Source organism: Vitis vinifera, chromosome 2, assembly GCF_030704535.1.
Source record: "Vitis vinifera cultivar Pinot Noir 40024 chromosome 2, ASM3070453v1".
NCBI lineage: Eukaryota > Viridiplantae > Streptophyta > Magnoliopsida > Vitales > Vitaceae > Vitis > Vitis vinifera.
Genome location: NC_081806.1, coordinates 20,131,090 through 20,154,897, shown reverse-complemented (window position 1 = coordinate 20,154,897; position 23,808 = coordinate 20,131,090). Strand labels below are relative to the sequence as shown.

The window sequence follows — 23,808 nt, the reverse complement described above, 5'->3', positions numbered from 1 at the left end:
CCCATTTCAAATAGCTATGTCCCAGCCACTAACTGAATGCTTATAGAATTAATTTTTAAGGAAAGACCATGGAGTATTTGATTAGACAACACAAACAACCAATTTGCTTTACCTTTCTGTTTTGAAATTGTTTAGTAGGTTGAGAGTGACTGAAGTCTCCTGAAAGATACATGATAATTGAATCAAGTAATAAGTTCTTTCATAATTGAAGAAAATGCTTGTTCCACTAAGCCAACTAACGATTTGCTAAAATCTATCTTCCTCCATTAAGATTTGTTTCTGGTCTGCAAGCAAATGTGTTAAACATATGATCGATGGTATTGATGTTGCAACACTAACGTCAATACTTGTATGATTTGAGACAAAATTTCAAAGATTACGTCTACAGAGAGATTCGCATCCAGCACTTGCTTAGATATCACTTGGGTGGTAGAATGCCATGTGGGGCTCTACCAATATAGCGATTATAAAAGTCATGTTGAAACCCTTAAATAATAGGAGAGATCAATAAAGGACTAGGCCACCACCTTTGATGGACTTCTTTTCTTATTGACTATAAGGAAAATCATGAGCCTCAATCTATTGTCGGCCTTAAAATCAAAGGCATCCCAAGTTCATATGAAAATCTCAGAGAGAGGGAGGGAGGGAGGGAGGCAGGGAGGGAGATGCACATTTCTCCTTGATTTTATGCTCTTTCCGAATCCTACAAAACACTTCCCTTTTAAGACGAACATTAAAAATTGCCACTATTGATACACTTCCTTCATCATCAATCCATTTCTTTTTGTTCAAGGAAAAATATAGCCTCTAACCCTAGCCCTAGCCTAATGATATGCACATGCTGATTGCCTGTAGGCCAACTCACACGGTTGCAAAGAAATTCCCTTTCTCAATGATCAGCCTGAACAACCCTAGGCCAAGAACCAGTGCACAAACTCAGTTCCATGTGATGCCTTCCTGGCCTATCCTCCCTTTGCAAGTAAAGTGAAAGGAAAAAAGAAATGGCTTTGGTCATCTAGAGTTTATAGTATTTCTCGACTTTTAATGCTTTCATTTAATTAATGCCACTGTTAATTAATTAAGTGCGCTTGTTAACCTCATATGAACAGAATCCCCACTAGGATGTAGGACATCGTGAAGTGGTAGCCCACCGAATATCTGAACCTTACACTTCTTGATCTGCAGCTTACAATTTCCACTTTACAGAAGGAATTAGGTTCCTCAGAGGAGAGGAGCCTTAATACTTCTCATACCTCAAACTTGCTACCTCTTTTACAAGGTTTTAAGGCAGAAAAGGCAATGGAAAAAGGAAATACATGTGTGCATACACTGAAAATAATTGAGAACAGTTATATATAAGACATAATGTTTTATCATTGTATTAGCAACCAAATCCAAGGACTTGCCATAAGTTTTTTCATCACTTAGTAGTGACCATGATAGGTAGAAACATTCATGTTAATGCATATGAAATTTTTAACTGCTCTACTCAGCAACTCCTTGCCCTTTAGAACCATGTCTTAGATACCCGCATGTTTGCATAGGATCTAGGCGTGTGCTAACAAATTTAGCCAGAAATGGGCATGAAATAGTACGTCAACTTTGTTTGACTGGTATGACAATTTTTTATTCATTGAAAACTTGACTTCTAGATTTTCAGGTCTTTTTTTTCCTTACCTGGTAATTAGCCTCATACAAAGTTCATAGGAACCATATGGTAATGGAAGTATTTCCAATTTCTTTTTTGTTCCATTATTCCCTGTCTCCTACTTTTCTTTTCAACTCCCAAATCTTGATATCACATTACTTTCTTTTCATTATGGCTCGGCCCTACTTCTGGTTCTCATGAAAGGAAATGCCTTCTTTAGCCAAACATGAAATGGAATTTTCTTGTTGTCCATGTAATTTAATAGAGACCCATATGGCTTCACAGCTTGGAAATTATTTGAATTAATCTCTGATCCTTAAATAAATAAGGGAATCTTGCAATTGTCTGAGTAAACTATTTTTATATAAGTGTCATCTTTCTGAGCTTGATTGTATCGAAAACCTCTGAGTTTGTAAGGCCATATATAGTATCACAAGTACTGTCCTACCATTGAACCTTATAAAGAAAGGGAATTAAAGCATATTGGAAGATCTTTTCAGACAATATGTGGACGAAGACCATATGAAAGATATATTTACTTGACTTGGTGGGTGGCAGCCCACAGCCGCACGCACGGGCGCATAGGGCAGACATGCACAGATGGAGAAGCACAAAAAATCGTACTGGACATCATAGTTTGATGATATCTTCAACTAAAACAATAATGAAAGGATGAGCAATATGATTTAATTAAAGGACTTGAAACAGATATCTAGCTTTTTTGAGAAATACACATTGTTTTATAGTGAAGAAAACACATGTAGTAGAGAAAAAGACCTCAATTACTTCAAACCCATTTGCTGGACACCATCCAAGTGAGCTTAAAGCTAGGAAAATGCGTATTTTAATTTATTTCAATGGTTTAATATTGGTCAACTTGCACGACTCGCGAGTGCAGCCTTTGTCCACATGCAATTATAAATTTTAACTTCTTCTCTAGCTACTCTTTCCATGTGTATGATCATGTGATTAAAAAGAATATCCAGAGAACAAACCTACCTTTCATTGTCGATTAATGGAGCTTCCTGGTGGGGCCTAAGAGCCTGGCCATAGCTGGAAATAATAAAAATGCACAGCTCCTAGGTTTTGAATCAACTGAACTTTTTTCTCTTGTTCAACTTGGAGATGGATTCAGAACCAGAGTTGTTAATGATAGCAAAGCATCCCTTGGTTGTTTAGTTTCCAAAAACCAGCTTCATATGTAAATCTAAGGATTAGAAGTCAGCTGCATTCATACATTTTCTAGAAAACCCGCTTAGCCAAATTTTGCGGTCAAAGCAGAATTAATAAGCAACTCAAGATAAAATGCAAACTAATTGAAGGAAAACGATGAGTAATCGCACTTCAAATCAAGGAGGCTCTTTCAACTGGGAAGTTCTTCTCTTTCCTATGGCTAAGGTACCTACCCAAAAAACAGCTTCTAAGTGCATTGATGTGGATGTTCTATGTCATTCTAGCAGTGCTCTTAAGCCTAATTTCCCAAGTGATTCAAATGCCAAAGCTTGGTTGATTTAGATTTTCCCAACTGTAAGATTGTCTCCTTTGTTGAAGAAAATGACTCAAAAATATTCAAAAGAAGACTTACCCAACTCCAAATAAAATTAAAAGATGAAGAAGATGAGATATTGTATGGAGATCGAGGAAAATTCTTTGCCATTTGTTGAAGATTGGGTGAACCCATGGAGAAAAAGGATAATTGGCTTTGGAACCTCTTACATTAAATATTACCTCTCATGGAAAAGCATGGATTCTCATTATTAATGAAGTTGCGAGATGTTGCCGGCTATCACAATGGTGAAGACATTTAAGAACTCCAAAGTAAAAGTAAATGGGAGGCATCATACTCCCTAGCTAAGAGGAAGAGAAACCGTCCGTGAGTATGAATCCAACCCCTCATGATCATCTAACAACTCTTAAGCTATGTTTGGTTCCATAAAATTTGAGGGAAAATGTAAGGGAAAGAAAATACAAAGGAAAAGTAGAAGGAAAGAAAAATAAAAATAGATTAAAAATCAATAAATTATTTTTTTTTGTTGCTTCAAACTCATTTTATTTATTTTAACTCATCAATATAAAGATTAAATAATTTGAAAATACCTAAGTTTTTAATTAGTTTTAATTATATTTTATTTTCTTTTATATTTTTTATAAGACAACCAAACATGAAAAAATCATTTTTTTATATATTTTTTTCTTTTCTTACTATTTTCCGGAACCAAACATAACCTAAATATTGAAAAGAGTAACATTTGGAGGTATTGTATTGTTGAAAATGAAGCATGGATGTGAATGCATTGTTCACAACGAAACAAGCAAGTGAATAAGCCAATTTTAGTACTCTATGCAGCTCACCTTCTAAAACAAAAATGAATGGCAGGATTGAAAATGTAGGATCCCAGAAAGTCCCAAATTCAATTTTATTAATTAATTATGAATTATTTCGATCAATTCATATTATCCAAAAGATCTAATCACACCATAAGATGCACGATGTACGTAGAGAATTAGCTACAAGGTCTCTCATAAATTCTATGGATGTAAAATTATTTGAATGCTTGATCACCCACCACAAAGGGTCGTTGAGGGCCTAGCATCACCCTAGGGCGCTTGAGCTCTCCATGTAAAAGACCTATTTCCTAACCTGTTTTGACCCCGTTTTGCATTCAAATTATGTCATTCCTTTTTCACTGTCATTAGCTTTACTGACAAACTCAGTCATACTTACCTTATTGGCTTCATATCTAAATTGACGATCTTGAGACTTCAATTACCAATATAATTCCAAGGCAGTATGTAGAGTAGATTCAACAATGTTTGGAATAAAATTGTTAACTTAAACCAGCTAATCTAGTTCACTAACAATCTTCCCTTTTATTAATTTTTTTTTTAAAACTAATGATTACATAAATCTCCCAATACTCTCAAAGGGAGTTTACAAATCGCACAGTCTATTAATCTTCACCAAACACTCTAAATCAACTAATCTTCAATTAGCATCATGAACATATCCTAAAAACTTGTAATCTGCACACACTAAACTAATAATACCCATGAAAAGTAGTATATAGGAAAACATATAAACCAAATCTAGCTCACAATCTAGTCAAGTCACAATCCATATCCATTTGTATACCATTCACATCAATCAAACAAGAATATATATCAAGCATCAATAACCATCTATCAAAGGTATTCTCCCGCTTTTTTATGACAAAAATCAACAAGTGCGATCAAATAAAACAAGAGAATGTACGAGAACAATGCATAAATAAGGAAAAATATATAAATAAGGTCCAAAAATAAAACCATGATCCAATATATACAGATGATGTCAAATAACAACTATATTCAAAACAAAATCTAGTAGCATACATAAAATAAAAAAATAAAAAAAAATGAGTCTTATGCTAATCTAGCTTGAACTCTCTAGCAAAGGGAACTACCTAAAGCTTAAACTAGACTAAGACTTGACTAAGGCTAACCTCCTATCCATATGCTAGACACAAGCATACACATAATCGAATTGAGTGTCCACATGCAAGGTTCATGATCATGTACTCCCTAAGTTGGTCCACAAAGTTTGCCAACTACTCTAACATCTAGAGATATGACCTCCACTAGCCTCTAGTATTGTAGTAGTTAAAGCAACAAGGCGAGATTCGCTAGCCCATCCTTGCATGCACTCTAGTACATGGCCAAGTGTACTCACCTCCTCCTCACTCCATCTCCAATATCTTTGCCTCCTCAACATCCAGGGTAGGGTTAGCTAAGCAACCTCTCATGCAATTTACATGCATGGATCAAGAGCTCTTGTTAATGGGAGTTGTCTAGTCAAACACAAAAGGTCATTTTAACTCTGCTCAATTTTATCCTCTTTGTAATTGTTTATGTTTCTCTATCACCCATATTACTCCAGCAAATTAGTATCGAAGTCATACAAAAAGATGACAATTAGAATATATTTCTGTTTCAAGTCCCCCATCTCAATAAGGACAATTATGATAATTGGAGTATCAAGATGAAGGCTTTGCTTAGTTCACAAGATGCATGAGAGTTTGTAGAGAAAGTCTGCAAAGAGCTGTATGATGAAACAATATTATCCTCAAATCAAAAGGATTTTTGAAAGATATGAGGAAGAAAGACTAGAAAGCTGTCACCATCGTTTATCAAGTAATGGGTGAAGGCACTTTTAAGAAGATTTCAAGAGCAACCATCTCCAAGGAAGTCTAAGATATATTACAAAATACACAAAGGAGTTGATAAAGTACAAAAAGTTTGTTTTCAAACTCTTAGAGAAGAATTTAAAGGTTTGAATATGAAAGAATCAAAATCAATCTCCGATTATTTCTCTAGAATATTGACTATTATGAATTTATTAAAAAGAAATGGTGAAAGTTTAAATGATATTCGTGTGATTGAAATTGCATAACCATTAAGCCTATGAAGAGAGATTAAAATGGAAGAACCAAGAAATATTAGAACAAATTCTTCAAACAAAAATTTCACTAAAAGAGAATGAAGAAATTTTTAATGAAAGAAGTTAAAATAATCACAAATGTAGATATGGATGTAGTTGTGGACGTAGTCAAGGAAATAGAGGAAGAGGTAGTTTTAATTCATCAAATAATGAATGAACAAGCCAAAACTCATATTCCTCAATATGGCATGGAAGATAATGCAACTTAAGGCAAAATGAAAGGGGAAGGTACGGTAAATCTCAAATTCAATGTTATAATTGTAACAAATATGGTCATTATACTTATAAATGTAGAAGTTCTACTAACAATATGAAATGACAAGTCAACTATGTCGAAAAGAAAGATCCAGAAGAACCTATCGTATTGTTGGTATAAAAAGGAGCAAGTGAAGAGAAAAACATATAGTATCTTAACATCAGTGCAAGAAATCACATGTGTGATTTCAAAAACATGTTTGTGGATCTTGCAAAAAGTGACCATGTTACTTTTGAAGATGTATCCAAAATTTCAGTAAAAAGGAAAGATAAAATCCTAATTCGTTTGAAAAATGGAAGACATCAATTTATCTTGAATGTCTACTTCATGCCTAACATGAAAAATAATATATTAAGTTTGAGTCAACTCTTAGAAAAAGTCTATGATATTCATATGAAAAATCAAAGTCTTTCAAAGATATCAACAAACCAATTTAATTGCTAATGTGCTTATGACAAGAAATAAAGTGTTTTTGTTAAATATTCAAATAATGTTATAAAATGTCTAAAAACTTGTGTTAATCATTTCTCTTGGATTTGACACTTAAGATTTAAACATCTTAATTTTAAAGGATTGAAATTGTTGAGCAAAAAAATATGGTGAGAGAATTACCTCTTATAGATAATCTAGATCAATCATGTGAAGGATGTCTACTTGGAAAACATGGGGGAAATTTTTTTTCCAAAAATGCAACTACAAGAGCAAAGAAGGCAGTAGAACTTATTCATGCAAATGTATGCTATCCAATTCATCTAAATTTTTTTGATAAGAATAAATATTTTTTGCTTTTCATTGATGATTTTAGTATAAATACTTGGACATATTTTTTAAAGGAAAAAATATAAAGTATCTAGTGTTTTTAAGAAATTTAAAGCATTTGTTGAAAAGGAAAGTGACAACACTATAAAAGCAATAAAATCTTATAGAGCAAGCAAATTTATATAAAAAGAATTTAAAGAATATTATTAAAATCATAGGATTTATTGGTCTTTAACAGTTCCATATCCTCGATCCACAATAAAATGGTGCAATTGAAAGAAAAAAAATTAACTATTCTTGACATAGCTCTAAGCATGTTGAAGAGTAAGAAGATATCTAAAGAATTTTGAGTTGAAGTGGTTGATTGTGCATTTTATTTGTCAAATCGTTCTCCTAATCGAAATGTGTGGAATAAAACAACCATAACAAGTTTGGAATGAAAGAAATTTAAGTATTTCACATTTAAGGGTATTTGGAAGCATTGTATATGCTTATTTGTTAGATCAAAAGCGATCATAGTTAAATGACAAGAGTGGAAAATACATTTTCATTGGTTATGACTCAAGATCAAAAGGCTACGAGTTATATAATCCAAACAATGGAAAGATCATTATCAATAGAGATGCCAAGTTTAGTGAAAAAGAAGCATGGGATTGGAGTGCTCATAAAAGTAACAATGATACTTCTCCTAACTATAAAGTATAAGAACAAACAAGAGGAAGATTGCAAAAATATATCTAAAAATACCACAAATATATCTAAAAATATATATGCAAAAATATAATAACATATATTTAAAACAATACTTTAACCTAATGTAATCTTAAAATTATTATTAGATAATAAAATTATTGCATGAATAAGTATATCATAAGTGACAACATGCAATATATATACTCAAAATTTTCCAAACATGGAAAAACATGTGTTAGTATATGGCCGAATCATATATTTCTCAAATATTCAAAGAAAAAATTTATGTGATCGAGATTTTCAAAAATGTCTTTAGAAAATTCAGTCATAAATCAAATATCTATTTTATGCTTATTTGAACAAGTTTCCATATATTTCAAATATATCAAAACAAAATCTTCATTTTTCATCGATCATTTTATTAAAACATGAATATTAGAAATACAAAAAATAAAAAAATAAAAAATAAATTCCTTGCATTCATGTCATAAAATCAAAATAATATTATTCTATCAATCTTAAATATTCAAAAATTCGAAAAATTTAAAATATGTTAGCATAAATACTCATGTACAAAATCTTATGAAATGTTACATATATTTTGTAAGATTTACAGAAAACATTACATATTCTCAATATTATAACATTCAAAATAAAATCTTTTCATATTTGAATAAGTATCTTCAAGATTCAAATAAGGAAAAATAAATGTGTTAATAAGTATCCAAAAAGAAATTACATTTTAAAATCTCTCCATGTAATTATAAATATAATATTTATTTCCATATTCTTGATAAACAAGATTTATAAAAATAAAAAATAAAATCACATCATAATAAGTGATGCGTTAGGAAAATTAATTATTTTCTCATATAAGCTTATGATATTTTCAACATATAATTCCACTATTAAATTCTCGACATATAAGATAAACTTTTTTTTTTTGACATAAGAGGAATTCTTATTCATGGTCCTCAAAATATTTAGAAATTGTAATTGTATATCAACAAATAAAAGGATATTATAAAAAAATCTTCAAAATATAAGTATATAACTTTCTATATGAATAACAAACATAATTTAGTTTTATACATTACTCTCAAATATTGGAAAACAAATATTAAAATTAAAACTATTATATAATATGGCAAGATTTTTGTGTATTAAACAATTAGAATATAAAATTTTCAATATCACCTTTAACACAAGAATATTAAGTATAAAGATTATACTTTCATGCAATTCAAAATTCCACATTTATATATAAATATTTCTACTAATAATTCAATATAACTTATAGTTATAAGAACTCAAAAAATTATTAAAACTTACCTATTTTGTAAAGTTTGCAATTATATATAAAAAAAATGAATCTTTCAACAATATGTAAATATTATTTACATCATTGTTACCATAGTTTCAAGGTATAAAATATTTTTCTTATAATTTTTTATTATATGAATTTCTTAAAGTTGTACCAAATTGTTAGTTAACAATTTGGTTTTCTATAACTTTTAGTTATAAGAAAATACATATTAATAACTTTACTATATCATCCTCATAGAGTGAAAAATATTAATTTTTATTGTTTTCATAACCTCGAGTTTTGAATAATAATAATAATAATAATAATAATAATAATAATAATAATAATAATTATATAGCTTTTAGCTATATAATATAAATTTATAATAAAAAAAAATTTCATATAACTTCTAATTATATGAGTTTTATCACAGTTATGATATAACATCTAGTTACATAATAAAATTAGAATTTGTCTTTGTAACTTCTAGCTTCATAGTTGTTAATTGATAATTTTATTTTGTACAACTTTTGATTATATAATATGTATGATGAGGAATAAAAAAAATTATTTTTTAAGTTGAAATTGTGGATGTGTAGGCATAAGTAGTTGTAAATCCAAATGTTCTAAAAAAATGGACCAAATCGGCAAATTCAATTCAATCGAACCGCCAACTAGACCCCGATCCGGTTCAATTCACTTTTTGAGCTGAAAGGGGGATTGAACTAACATTTAACCAGCGATTCAATCGCCAAACCAGAGAGTGATTTACAAAAAAAAAAAAAAATCAGCATTGAAAACATGCATAAGTTAAAATTTTGAAATAATAACGCTTCCATTTTTAATAAATATTTTCACATTTAAATATTATATATTTTTTATTTAATAAAATTTTAAATATTAATATATTTTATATAAAAGATAAAAATAAATAAAAATTATTAAATTTTAATTTTATATATATTTATAATATTTAAAAATTATTTTTAATTTTAATAAAATATCAAGCATATATTTATGACATTACTGGTTCAATTGTGATTCAATCATCAGTCCAACTAATGAACCGTAAATAAACAACTTTTCTGGTTCAATGACCGATCCAATTTTTAAAATATTGATAAATCCTTACTTGTCATTGAATATACAAGTGGGAGCATTGAGTAGCTTGTATGATCATTGGATTTAGCATATGCTCAAAGACAAGTTTCTGATACACAATCAAGCAACTTATGGCCAACTTTGATGAAGGTTAGTATTTGATTCTGCAAGATGATTAAATTTCCATTACAGCATCGACTTCTATAAGCTTTTCTAGTAATCTTAGCTCTCAGTGTTCATATTTCATAATACACTGTTATAGCAACATATATCAAAACACGTTGATCTTTCCTCCATATATATACATACCTTGGTTACCTGAATCTTTCTCTAATACCATTTTCCAAAGTATTATCTGTCGTTTGTTCATGTGAGAATCCTCATTTCGAGCCATGGAGCTTTGACAGTAAATACAGGCAAACAGAGGAAAGAAGAATAGAAGCTGCGAAGCATAGCAAATCCACAGGGGTGAGTATAGCTGCCTTCTTACTCTTTTCAAACAACCCGATTAGAAGAAGCATCACTATTACATGCCCAAGCTTGGTTTTCAGCTCATTGACCGATTTTATCTCTAACCATTGTGGCCGTTCCTGTAAATGAAGAAAAAATAAAAAAATTGCTTACTTATAGATATAACATGTGCCCCAAAAATATGCATATTTTTCAATCTACAAAAGCAGAATAAACCCATTTCAAATCCTTACTGTTGAGGAAAGAGGGAAAGTAATACAAATTTCATTTTCAAATGTCCCTTTAAGAATGTACTTTCTCCTAGTTCAGAGCACAATACAGAGGATGAGTTTTTTCTGCATTACTGCAGTATGGAAATTTCTGAAATATAGGCAAAACTCAAGCTGACCTGTAGAGTGAATAAGCCAAAGAGACTGGATCTCTGCTGATTTCTTTCCTCTGGCAGTGACTTTGCAAGGTCAAGATTGCTGACAAAGAGCTCATAGAGACCCATTCCAAAAACCAGCATCACGGTTCCTAGAAGATAGACATCTACAAATGGAATAAAACCATTATTAATAGGATTGATTAAGATGGATATTGATCTTTTAAAAATCAGAGATCAAGGAGGATGCTCCACGCATGTATGCATTTCTTATCACTTCCAGATAAACAAATAGTGATTTTTACTGGATAATGACTGCTAATAATTGTAATAAGAGAGTGAATTTGCTCTAATATACCACCTACATTTTCCAAGTCAAAACTGAAGTTCAGTAACTAAAGGATTGTGTCAAGTCAAACTAAACATGTCATACCTCCATAGGGGATCTTCATAAGGCATAAGTTTTAGTCCCAGCCGGATCACCCATCAGTTGCATTTAGAAATCGGTACACCAAACATGTCCTAACAAGCCACCTCAGATTGTTTTTGGACACTTTATTCCAGTAATAGATGTGGATTTCCATGGAGTCTAAATTCCCAATAATAACATACATTGAATCATGAATAAAAGGTGGTATGTGGGAGGAAGAACCACTATTGTGGCTGATAGCTGGTAGGCTGGCTTCAATGAAGAGATGGAGGCCCTGGGTTTTGGGCAGCTCAAGGGTTTGACTAAGAGCCTTAGGCAAAAGTGGGAGGTGCAGAGGGTCAACACAGAGCAATCCATGGACAAGAAGGTCTAGCCTTGGCGGTGCCATAGTTGTTGCTTTGGAGGAGAAGACTCTCCCAAAGGGAGACTTTGACTCTGCATCAAATGAAAGAACTGGAAGGTATTGGAGCTGGTTGTCATTTTAATCCCATTGGTGACATGACCAAATTTGAGGGTGAATTTATTTTGGATTAGGTGGAGAAAGAGGCTCCAGATTGGGTAACAAGGAAGATTGTGGGTCTTAGTAAATTCATGGGAGTGTCATTTGAAGGTTTTGAGGAGGAGACCAGAGTCCTTTTACAATAACTAAGGGTAGATGGGGGAAGAGGGGTTATGAAGCTTTTAAGAATAGAAAGGCGAGTTGTAGTAATCAAAGAAGAGGGAACTAGAAAACCACATTGAGTTTGGTAAATTGAGACGGTGGCGGTAAGGAGGGAGGAGAGGTAGGAGGAAGAAAGATGACAGGAAATTGTGATGCTATCATCAAGATCAAGATCATTCCCCAAAATATAAGCAATCTTAATCATCCTAGTTGGGGAGTAGCAATGAACTCTTTTTCAAAGGAGTGGAGGCCAGATTTCATGAGAACTCAGGGAATGAAGATGGAGGAAATAAATGAGCAATGAAATGCTCAGACAGTAGTGGGTCAGGGCATCAGCAGACTAGGTAGCTCTAGGTGCAACGGGTGTGATGGGAGGTTATCCTTATGATGCCAGAGAAGAGGATGATAACTTACTAGCTTACAAGGATGTCATAGTTAGGTTTTCCTATCTTGTGTCTGTAAACATGTAAATGATGGCTCTACATGGTTTTTCAAGATACATAACAGCTGGGTTTTTGAAAGAGTGGGTGATGGATTAGGAGCAGGACAATCCTTCTTCTAATGTTTGTGGATCCATTCACAAAGAGAGGCAGAAGGAAGATTAGAGGCACTTCTCAGATACTAATGATATTTGCTTTTGAAAAGAGGTTTTTCACTTGACTAATAATCAGAATCTCCCTTGATATCCATATTGAAAAGATTCTCGATCATCAGAGTAGGGGGAGCACTTTCCAGATCTACCACTATATTCTTTCTTGACTGGTTAGCAATCATGTTCCTGTTTTTCTTGATTCCATTGTATGAGGGGAGACCGCCAAAATATGGTTGAAAGCTGATGGTTTCACAGAGAAAGTTAAACAATGGTGGAAGGATCAAGTATTGAGCTTCTCCAATGGTGGGAGGGTCCTTTTACTTTTGTTCTAGCTAGGACATGACAGTTTCAAAAAAAGAGTTAAAAAGAAAGAATAAAGAAGAGCTGGAGAAAATGAGGTAAGGAAAGCCAGACATGGTGGTACACTCACATCAGCAGTTTAATCATATTGGTAAACAGATCATATAATGGGAGTTATATTACCAGGGAAGAGGACATTAAATCAGCCATGGTCCAGCATTGCTGCTTGCAAATTTTGCATCACAATAATCATGTTATGAATAACACTCATAATAGCTGTCATGATCAAGGGCACTAAAGTCACTAATGTCTATCATGTCCATCATGTAGTGTTGGGATTGGTGATAAGTATGACACCCATCACCCCTGCACAATAATCAGGCCTCTGGTCAGGTATTGTGTTGGACCATGGATGTGTCCAACCAAGGTGACTTCTGATATTTGTGAACCATTCAGTCCAATCTTGACAATCTGTGCAGGTGAATACTTTGCACTCATGGTTTATGCACCAGTATATGAGTCCTTGACCATCAAAGGTTGGTTGATTTTCATGGTTTTTCTTTGCAAAGACAAATGGTTGATAGTCTGGGTCAAGCTTTAGAGCATTAAGTGTATGACTAATAAGTTCAAACTCAAGCACAAGATGATGAATGACAAGAAGTTCCTTTCTTGACATTTGAAGTCTATTCCAAGAAAGGTCCAGTCATGATACTGACTATTGTTAAAAGAAAGTTTTGAAGATTTGGCATACCTCCTCCCTAGTTTACAGGGAGGAGACACAAATAATGGTGCTTGGGATAGAGTACCTTTTGAGAAACGTCAGCAAAATTGACAAGAATGGAGAAAATCCTTCTAGTTAGATGGAAAACTTATTTGTTAGATTCATCAAGAACAGTTTTTGGAGGAAAGCTAGAGCTGTCCATTAATCGAGAAGATTGTTGCATAAAAGAAAAGGCATGAACTGATTGTGCCATATCAAATAACTTTCAAAACAAATTTGATTGGGAAATGATTTGTGATATTACAAATTGGGAATAAAAAAGGAAGATGACATTGAGGTCACTATTAAGGTGAAGCCCAGGATAAAGAATAGGAAAGGGAATAGAATATGGAGTTGTGTAATTGGGAAAACACACAGACATAAAATGTATTATCTCCTGCATGCTAATGAGAAAAGCTAGAATAAAGTAAGGAATTCTGATCCAACAAAAAACAAAGGAAGATAGAATGAAGTAAGAAAGAAGAAAAAAAGACATTGAAGAAGGAAAAGGATTGGGAGAAGAACCAGGTTCTGTCAGGTTGGCTATGATGCCATATGTAGCAGGTTGAGGAAGACCCAAAAAAGACCTAATTAGACTGCGCATTTATATATTCTTATGAAAAGTACAATACTCATTAATACAAGACAACTGTAATACCCTTGATAGAGGAGACGGAATTCACGAGGTTGGCAGAGAGACACAGGGCAGAGATGGAGAAACCTTTTGAGGAGAAGTGATGTAGAACAGTAGAGAAAAACTAATACAGAAAGGAGAAATAGAAGTAGAAGAAAGATATTCTAAATGATTCTGAATATTATTAATCAAAAGTCTAAAGTGTGTTTTTCAGACATTAAAAATGATAAAAACGAAGATGCAGTCCAGATCTAAGAAGGTTAAAGGTTTCACTAAGGCATTAATTTAAGAGAGGCCGGGATTTAGTGAGGGATCAACTGATGTGGGCTTCAGAACATTTCATAAATGCATTGTTTTAGTTAAAAGCCTGAATGCCACCTTTTTCTCTTGTTGCCAAAAAGGAAGGCAGCAGAAGACCTCAAAGACTTTTTGATTACCAGCTTGGTAGGGAGTTTTAACAGCTGACATGCCCAGGTCTTGATCTTGAGATAGAGGAGGGTAGGGGACAAGCTGGTGTAGCATTCTAAAAATGCAAAGGCAAATTCTGGATGTAGTTCAGGTGGCAAATGAATATGCTCTCTATTATGAGGAATCATGATCCAGCCCCCTGAGCAAATTGAATATAGACAAGGTTATGATCAAATTACTTGGAGTTTTTCTATTTCATGTTCTGAGGGAGAGATGAATTGTTGTTTGTTTCTCAACTGTAAGGTTCTCAGTGATGGATGACTAGAGCCCTCAGGTATGCTCAGCAGCTAGAGAGGTCTGATACAAGGGGATCCCTTTGTCACCCTCTCTTATCATTCTGGCTAAGGAGGTGCTTAGATGACTTATCTTTAGGGCAATGGAACATGAGTGGTTGAACGATTTGTGGTAGGAAGAAAAAATGAGGAAACAGTTCCAATCTTGCCTCTTTTTAATGCAGGAGATTTGTCCTTTGTGCTGTGAATATGGTGCAATTGAGAAGCATTGGAAACTTTTTTTTTTTTTCCTATATTCCTTAAGGCAGTTTTGGGGTTAGGAATACATCTGGAGAAAAAGAGAAAGTCAAGCTAATTTCACCCATTATGAAGGTGCAAAGGAGCCTAGCTTCTTGCAAATTTGAGGGGGAGAAATAGGGTTGCTACCAGGATATGATGATATATTGTCTCAAAGGAGATTGGTAGGGTGGAGAAAGTATCATCTACCAAAAGGAAATGGTTTGAGTTTGATTTATAATACTTTAACAACATGGCTATGTATTTCATGTGCTCTTTACATCCCCTCTATGTTTACTAAGAGGATAGAAAAACTTCAGAGGGACAACTTATGAAGGGAAGAAATTCAAGTACAACTCTAAACAAGTTGGAGGGCTGGGCTAATAAGCTGTTCTAGGGAACCGGCTGTGGAGGGACATGAGGGGTTCTCACAGGATTGATTTGTCGAAAAGTGTCAGCAAGATGTGACAAGATTTTAGGAGTGAGTTTCATTTGTAAGAGGGAATGAGGCTAGAGTTAAGTCTTGGATAGACATCTGATATGGAGATAAGCCTTTGAAAGTAACTTTTCCTGACCTTTTGGCCACAGCTAGGAATAAGGAGGCTAAGGTGTTGGATTATTGGGGAGCAGGGAAGGGGTATACAGGGTTCTTTATGCAGACCAACATTCATATCCCTCTTTCAGGAGTGGGAGCTGGAGTTTATCAATTAGATTCCATAAGGTTCTATTTGGCACTCAGATGGTGCAGGAGGGTATTATCAAATGGGAGGACCAAGCCAACAATGGTTACTTCTTTATAAAATCATTACCTGGGGCACTGTTAAGGGAATTTCCTTAGAAAAAGATATGGCGCAGCTGCAGTCCCACAAAGGGGTCTTTTATTTGGCTGCTTCATTGGAAAGGATTTTGACTATTGATCACCAAGTTCACAGAGGTAAGATCCTTCCCAACTGGTTGTCTGCATGCAAGCAAGATGAGAAGACACTGGACCTGGGATTAATTGGTCATGAAGAGAATGTAATGTTCGACAGGAATCTCCTTTGGGTTTCATGTGGATGCTTTGGAAGGAAAGGAGCCAAAGGACTTTCAGAGAGGAGAAACTCTCGATATTGAAACTTAGCATTTATCCCTTTCTACTTTGTACTATTAGCCTCAAGAGTTCCATTTGGAAAGGAGAAGTTCCTTTTTCTTCTCCTTGGTGAGTTAAATTGTGCCACTAGATTTCTACTCTTTCTTGTCTTTCTGATCCGTGTATACTCTGCCTGTAGTTGGGTTGGACCTCCTTTACACTCCCTAACAAATTATTAGCCTTACCAAAGAAGTTTCTACTTTCTGAAATCATTTAACACTCCACCATCTCAACATACAATATATTTTCTATAAAAGAGCAACATTTCGAATTAGAGAAGTTAAATGAGTGCAGATAGAAGATCAAGGATAGGACAAATAATGAAAATGAATCATAAACCCACCAATAGCCTCAACCAGCAACAAAATCACATTGGTGTGATTCACAAAGTACTCCATGAACGACATTGCAACATAAGTGCAACCCTGCATGTCTCAGCAAATAATTTAAATCAAAGCGAGGCCAAAAAGAAATCCAACTAATGACATGCGATCAATACAAAAATAGAGTTATTAAACACCAATGTCATGATTCTACTTACGGCTGCAACTTAGTGGGTCCAACCCACTCAACCCATGCCTAACCTAAAGTTCGCATTGGCATGGGCAAGGTGTCAATGGGTTAGGGTCAGGCTGACATGCAATCAATACAAAAATAGAGTTATTAAACACCAATGTCATGATTCTACTAACAGCTGCAACTTAGGTTGGTCCAACCCACCCAACCCATGCCTAACCCGAGGTTCACATTGGCGTGGGCAGGGGAGTCAATGGGTTAAGGCCAGGCTTGGGTTGAAAAAATGCCAACCTGAAGATATTAGGGTTGGCACCAGTTGAAGGTGTAGGCAACCCACCGAAACCCAAAGCCACATATTATTATTTATTTTTTACTTGTATTATTTATTATTTTATTTAAAATATGGAAAAATATTTTAAAAATTTGAAAGAACTCTAACATTTGCCTTTTACAATTGTACTATACTAATAATTTTTTTTTTTTTTATCAGTAAGAAATTGTATTAAAAAGGCGCAAAAAGAGAGCAAGAGTACAAGTAAAACAAGCAAAAAGTAGAAAAGAAGGTATAAAAAAAATTCTCTCTCCCTCACCCAATACCCAACCACTCTATGAAATCAATCAAATGCGTAGACCCATCACCTATATAAACCCTAACCCACACAGAGAAATTGTTTAGGAATAAAATTTTTAGCCTTTAATCAGACAATTCCACACTATAAAAAAATCTCATCTCTTTCCTTCCAAAGCGTCTAGAAAATGCAAGTAGGGGCTGCTCTCTGAGCCTTACTACGCCTTTTCTCTATAAAAGTCTCATTTCACCCTCAAAAGGGTTTCCCTAACCGTCTTAGAAATAATCCACCAAACACCAAAAATGGAGAACACCAGCTGCCATAGTAATCTCGCCTTGTCACAATGAAGAAGGATATGGTTTATGGTCTTTAACTCCACTTTGCATAAAGCACATCTATTGGCCAAAGTCCACCCTCTTTTTTTAAGTTGATCCAAAGTCAAAACCTTTCCCCAACAAGCCTCCCAAGTGAAGAAACTTGCCTTTGATGGAATCCAAGGGTTCCACACTATTTTTAAAGGGAACGGGGTTGTACAACCATTCTCTAACACAAAATAAAGCCCCTTAACAGAGAAGACACCTTTGTTCCCACCCTTCCAAACCACTCTATCCTTTTGTTCCCTTTTCATTGAATGTCTTGGAAGTAAAGAAAGAAAGCGCTCCATGGCACCCAACTCCTAATCATTCAAGTTCTTAACAAACCGGAAACTCCAATTACCACCTTTTCCTCTATGCTCCCACAGATCAGCTATCAATGCCTCTTTGGAATCAGATAAGGCAAACAAGGACGGAAATATCTCACATAAAGGCTCCTCACTACACCATCTATCTTTCCAAAACTTCATCCTCCTCCCATTACCCACCACAAAGGAAATCATAGAATTAAAAAGCTCCCAATGCTTCTCAATCTCTTTCCATACCCCAACGCCATAGGAATCTCTCACCACTCTTGACCTCCACCCCCTTTCCTCCTCCCCAAACTTACCCTTAATGATTTTCTTCCATAAAGAATCTCCTTCATTTGCATACTAATAAATTTATCATTCTTGTTTAATTATTAAATAAATTTTAAATGTTGAAACTGGAGTCTAAAGTAGTCATTTATATTATATTAATAATTAAAAATATATTTAATAGTTTTGAGATATATTTCGCTTGTATAATCTTATTATGCAATATGGTTTATATATTGTAACTTTGAAATAAGTACTCACTTATTAGGAGACTCTATTATACCTTTTGTTTGATAACCCATTGGAACCCAAAGGAACTCGAGATGCCCACAGACTTAGCATGGGTTAAGAATTCCCAACCTAACCTCATATTGGGTTTAGCATGGGTTGGACATATGGATACATGGGTTAGCCTTTCAACCTGCCCAAGTTGGATCCTTCGTATTGCTACCACAGAAGTCCCATCAATAGATGTATAATATTAATCCCTTATATTTTGGATATCACTTTTCCATGAAATAATGGAACCACATGCAAAGGAATGCCTCACCAACATTTTGGAGTGCATGTGCCATTTCCAATTTTTAGAAGACAATGTAAAAAAGAATATTAAATTTCCATTATAGTTTAGAAATGTCAATAGACTTTCATTATACAAACATCATGTATTAGGCTGCCACAAACAAGCATGTAGAATGAGAAATTTCTTTCTGAAACATACAAATTAAAGACATTATGGCAATTAAATAACCATAACATCAATGTGAATCTTACAGGATATGTAAATGCCTCAATCCAATCTATTGCATGATTTTACTAATGAATAATGAAGACTTACTGTCCACTACTTGAATCCTAAGTTTTTGTTAAACCAAACTAAGGTGTAATGGTGAAAAGGATGTTTCTTTTTCATTTCCTTTATAGAACCAAACAAGGAAAATTAATTACTTCCATTTCAGTTCTCTGAAATGTGAAATGAGATATAGGAAACAAAATCTGATTCCTTTCATTTCATTTATATTAGCTGAAATTCTTTTCAATCAAGGATTTAGTTCCAAAAATAGGGTGCTAAGGAAGGGAATTGGGTTGCTGAGAAAGTCTAGAGCGGGATTCACCCTACCCACTATAATACAATGATGAAAAATAAAATTGATGATGCTTTGGATCCTTAAAATATTCCTAAGAAAGATTTATGGAGAAAGCCCATACTTCAATGCTCTGTTTGGACAAGGGATGTATTAGGTAAAGGAAAAAAAAGAAGGGAATCTAAATTCTCCTGTTTGATGTGTCATGGTACGAAGAAAAATCAAATATAACAAAAATGATTCAAAAATTTATATGCTTTCTAATTCATCTTTATAGAGAAAGAGATCAGATGAGAAATAAATATTGAGAAGCATGTATACTTATCAAAATAAATAAATCTTGAGAAACATGTAAGAGAAATTTATTGAGCTTAAACCTTTTTTTGCCTTCACTTTCTCTTTCCTTCCACATTTGTCTTTCATTTTCTTTCTTTTGTACTTTTTCCTCAAACTTTCCAAGATTCAAATGGAACATAAAAGGTTGAAACTAAAGGATATTAATCAAATCAAATGCCAATCTTGATAACATACAAACCACATATAACTATTACTGATCTACAAGATAATGATAAGATATGCCAGGTGTGCCTCAGTGCTCTAACTCACTTTATGGTTCAGATCCAATTTTCTGTCACATGTGTATTCTGAATTATATAGAAGCCATGGATTGCAGGATATTACAGATCTCTCTATACTTCAGTAGTGAAACTCTCGACATTTTCTCTTGTATACATGGTTTCAACTAAGCTCATCAGTGGATAAGATTTGTTTAGCTGAGAGTACACTGGATTCAGATATCTGTCATCTATTGTACTTCATTGAATAAATGCTTTGTTCTTGTGAAAAAGAAAAAAGAAAAAGGAGAATGAAAAAAGAATCCACATCCCACTCATGCTCACTTTATGACATGTTTCTTGACTGCCCACCATTTTGGAACCACAAACCATGGCTACCATTACAGCCAGCAATTTCAAGAATGAAATTATGATTAGCCATGTATCCTGTCTTATAAGATTCACCCATAATAGACATTCATTGATCACCTAACACTTTAAAGAAGCACAACTCCCCTTCATCCATCTTGTTTTAATTTTATAATGATCTGAATCTTTTAAGACCAATTATATTGAAAGAACAAGCCATCAAATTTCACCCCTTTTCCAAAGACCTCACTTAAAGTATCTTTTTAAGATGATAACTCAAACCCTTACTCTATTGTTGCCAACTTAAATGTTGTGTATCAGCAAACAACATAACCATGAGACCTTGATGCAATGGAATAGAAGAGAACTTTCCTGAACATGTTGACTGGCGTATGAATAATACCAAGAAGAGGAATGCACGTCTTGTTGATGTCACACAAAAACACCAATAATAAACAAAATTAGGAGAAAATCATCAAAATTTGTATTATTGAAAAAAAAAAACAAAAAAAATCTCTTCCTAATACTAAAACCCTTTTAAATAAGGTCACATATCCGAAAAAGGTTTAAAAAATAAAAGTGAAATTTCCACAAAAAAAAAAAAAAAAAGAGAGAAAAAAACTAAAATTGGATCATAAAAATATTCAACCCAAGGATTATAACAGATTTTGATTTTGGCATTCCTACATGAACATGACAACAAGAATAGTTTTAAAAGACGCACTTAAAGCACTCTTGGACCTAAGGCGCGACCACTCCCTAGCTATAGTGTCTCCCTTGCCAAGGCATGCACCTTGTTGGAGAAACATGCCTCTTCTACTTTACTTCCTTTTTAAACACTTTTATTATTGAAATTTCTAATTGTATATTGAAATTTATATAATTTCATTACTTTTTATTCAATTCTTTTCTTAAATATTTAGAATCTTAAATTTTTTTTATTGATTGGATTAGATTTTGGATCACATTTTATAAAATTAATATACATCCCAAGTCACATTTCACTTTACTCAAACGTACGCCTTGTGTTCCACCTTGCTCCTAAGCTACAGGAGACTTGCAACTTAGGTCCTGTTGATGCCAAAGGTACAACCTTATGCCTTCTAAAACTATGAAAACAACAAAAATTACTGGTTTTTGGGCCCTTTCCTTTCCAAAATAGGTGTCCATTACAAAACTTGCCACCTTCAGGTCAAGTCATGCACTATTTCCCACATCTTTGTGATGATAACGTAGGACCGTGTAATCAAGGACCTAGTGATCCACATCATCCCTCTACTTAAATATTCCAACTAATGACATCCACAACCAGTGCAAAGTGATGAAGGCACAATACTAATTGCAAGTCCATCAGCCATGCCTTTGGTATGCAAAATTCCCACCCCACCCCATGTCATCATGTTTAATTTTTTTATGGGATGAGGATGAAAATTTGTTTAAATAATCGAGACAGGGTTGAGATGGGGTGATCCATTCTAGACCCATCCTATTGCCATCCCTAATTCTAATGTAAGGAACAAAACAAAATCATTCAGCAGCCAAAATTGGAAAAGGATATGAACAGAGCATGGAAGTAGGACATTTTCAAATTCATATACTACTAGCAGCTCAATGACCTAACCTGGATTCACCAACCCCAGAATTTTTATTTTTATTTTTTTTTATCAAATTTTTGGATTCAACAGCACCCAAAAATTTTCGGATAATAGACCACTTAATATTTATTTTCAATCCAATCTAACCAAAATTTGGAGAATTAAATAGCAAAAATTAAAAATAAACAATTTGGTATATCAAAGTAAAATGCATTATCAATAAAAATTATATTAGCGTTTCAAAATCGTACCTTGATGAAACACAGAATTGATCCAACCAAAGACCCCCAGACTCCAAAAAGGGTCAAGAATCTACAACCATAAATAACCTACAAAATCAACAAATTGAAACCATTAGCACATCAAAACCATCACATTTACAATTTCGCCAGCCACACCATAACTCTTCACCTTCTCTATACTCCCCTCCACCGCTTCTGCCTTCTCCGGCAAGTCCTCCATCCCGCCGGAGCTCATCTCCGGCGCAATCGCCGTCGAGGACGACTGGGCTGCAGAGGGTATCTGGGGTCTTTTCCATGACCGAAATCTGATGTCAGATGGCCAGAGGTGAGGGAGTCTCTGCGAATTTGGAGGCGAATTGGGGGTTCTGATGAAGAGTGAAGCTGTGGGTTTAGTGAAAATGAATCGAGGTGGCTTCATGGCGCAGGAAAATGCAGGTCTTCGGGGGAAGAGACAGGGTCCGGCGATGTCGGAGTAACGGTCGGCGAGTCAGTTACAGGTGTGAAGTGAATGGCAGCCACTGAAGTAGGCCTTGTAAAAATGCTTGGTTACTGCCAAGTCCACGATTTGTTCATGATTTTAGTAATCGACAAATGACACGTGTTCGAGTGAAAATAGTTTGTGTTTAAAAACTAGTATAATTGTAATTAATAAAAAAATTAGAAAATAGAAAATGATATTAAAGCTGAAAACTCTTTGACACCTCGGCTTTAAATATTTTAAAAATTAAGGTGTTAAAAATATATTAAAATAAAAATAAATTATTTTTTAAAATAATTTATGAAAATTAATTTATTTCAATAATCATACTATTTAGTAATAATTAAAATTATTTTTATTTATTTTTAGTTCAATTTTTATATCAATATATACATTATTACATTTTTTGTATTTCTCTAAACCTTTAATATGATTTTCCAAAAAAAAAATAATTATTATTATTTTTAATTTATTTATCACTTCTTTAAAGCTATCATAGTATAATTATCTATTATGTTATAAAATTGAGAACATTTTTTTTAAATAATTTAGATCAATGTTTGATAATTATTTTAAAAAATAGTTTTTAAAAATAATTTTTAATGATTTATAAAATAAAAATTTATTTAAAAATCAAAAATATTTTTAATATGTTTTTAATATTTTTAAATATATTTTAAAAGTAATTTTTATATTCAATGTTTTATTTTTAATTATTTTACATATTTATATAATTATTTTTTAAAATAATTCTTAAAAAATCAATGAAAGTAATATAAAATAACTAAAAAAAAATTTGAAAATACTTTTTTTTTAAATATAAATTTTTTTTCCTTGAAAAATAGGTTTTTTTTTTTATTTTTTATTTTTTGAAGATAGTTACCAACGAG

General features: G+C 33.3%; 1 protein-coding gene across 1 annotated transcript; it reads right to left on the bottom strand.

Moving 5' to 3' along the window:
• Positions 1-10,380: 10,380 nt before the first annotated feature.
• LOC100266665 (uncharacterized) lies at positions 10,381-22,991 on the bottom strand. Its single transcript, XM_002272458.4, has 5 exons — positions 22,610-22,991; positions 22,450-22,527; positions 16,902-16,983; positions 11,100-11,242; positions 10,381-10,830 (listed from the first exon to the last, which is right to left on the bottom strand). Exons 1-5 carry the CDS (start codon positions 22,856-22,858, stop codon positions 10,621-10,623), a joined length of 762 nt encoding a protein of 253 aa, XP_002272494.1. The 5' UTR covers positions 22,859-22,991; the 3' UTR covers positions 10,381-10,620.
• Between the last annotated feature and the right edge of the window lie 817 nt (positions 22,992-23,808).

Bases quoted from the DNA above. Each gene is read 5' to 3' on its own strand.
- LOC100266665 (XM_002272458.4), bottom strand. From the start codon at position 22,858: ATGAAGCCACCTCGATTCATTTTCACTAAACCCACAGCTTCACTCTTC. The intron at 22,528-22,609 runs GTGAAGAGTTAT...TTGATTTTGTAG, and splicing joins TGGAGGGGAGTATAGAGAAG to GTTATTTATGGTTGTAGATT. The intron at 10,831-11,099 runs GTCAGCTTGAGT...CTTCATTTACAG, and splicing joins TTGGCTTATTCACTCTACAG to GAACGGCCACAATGGTTAGA.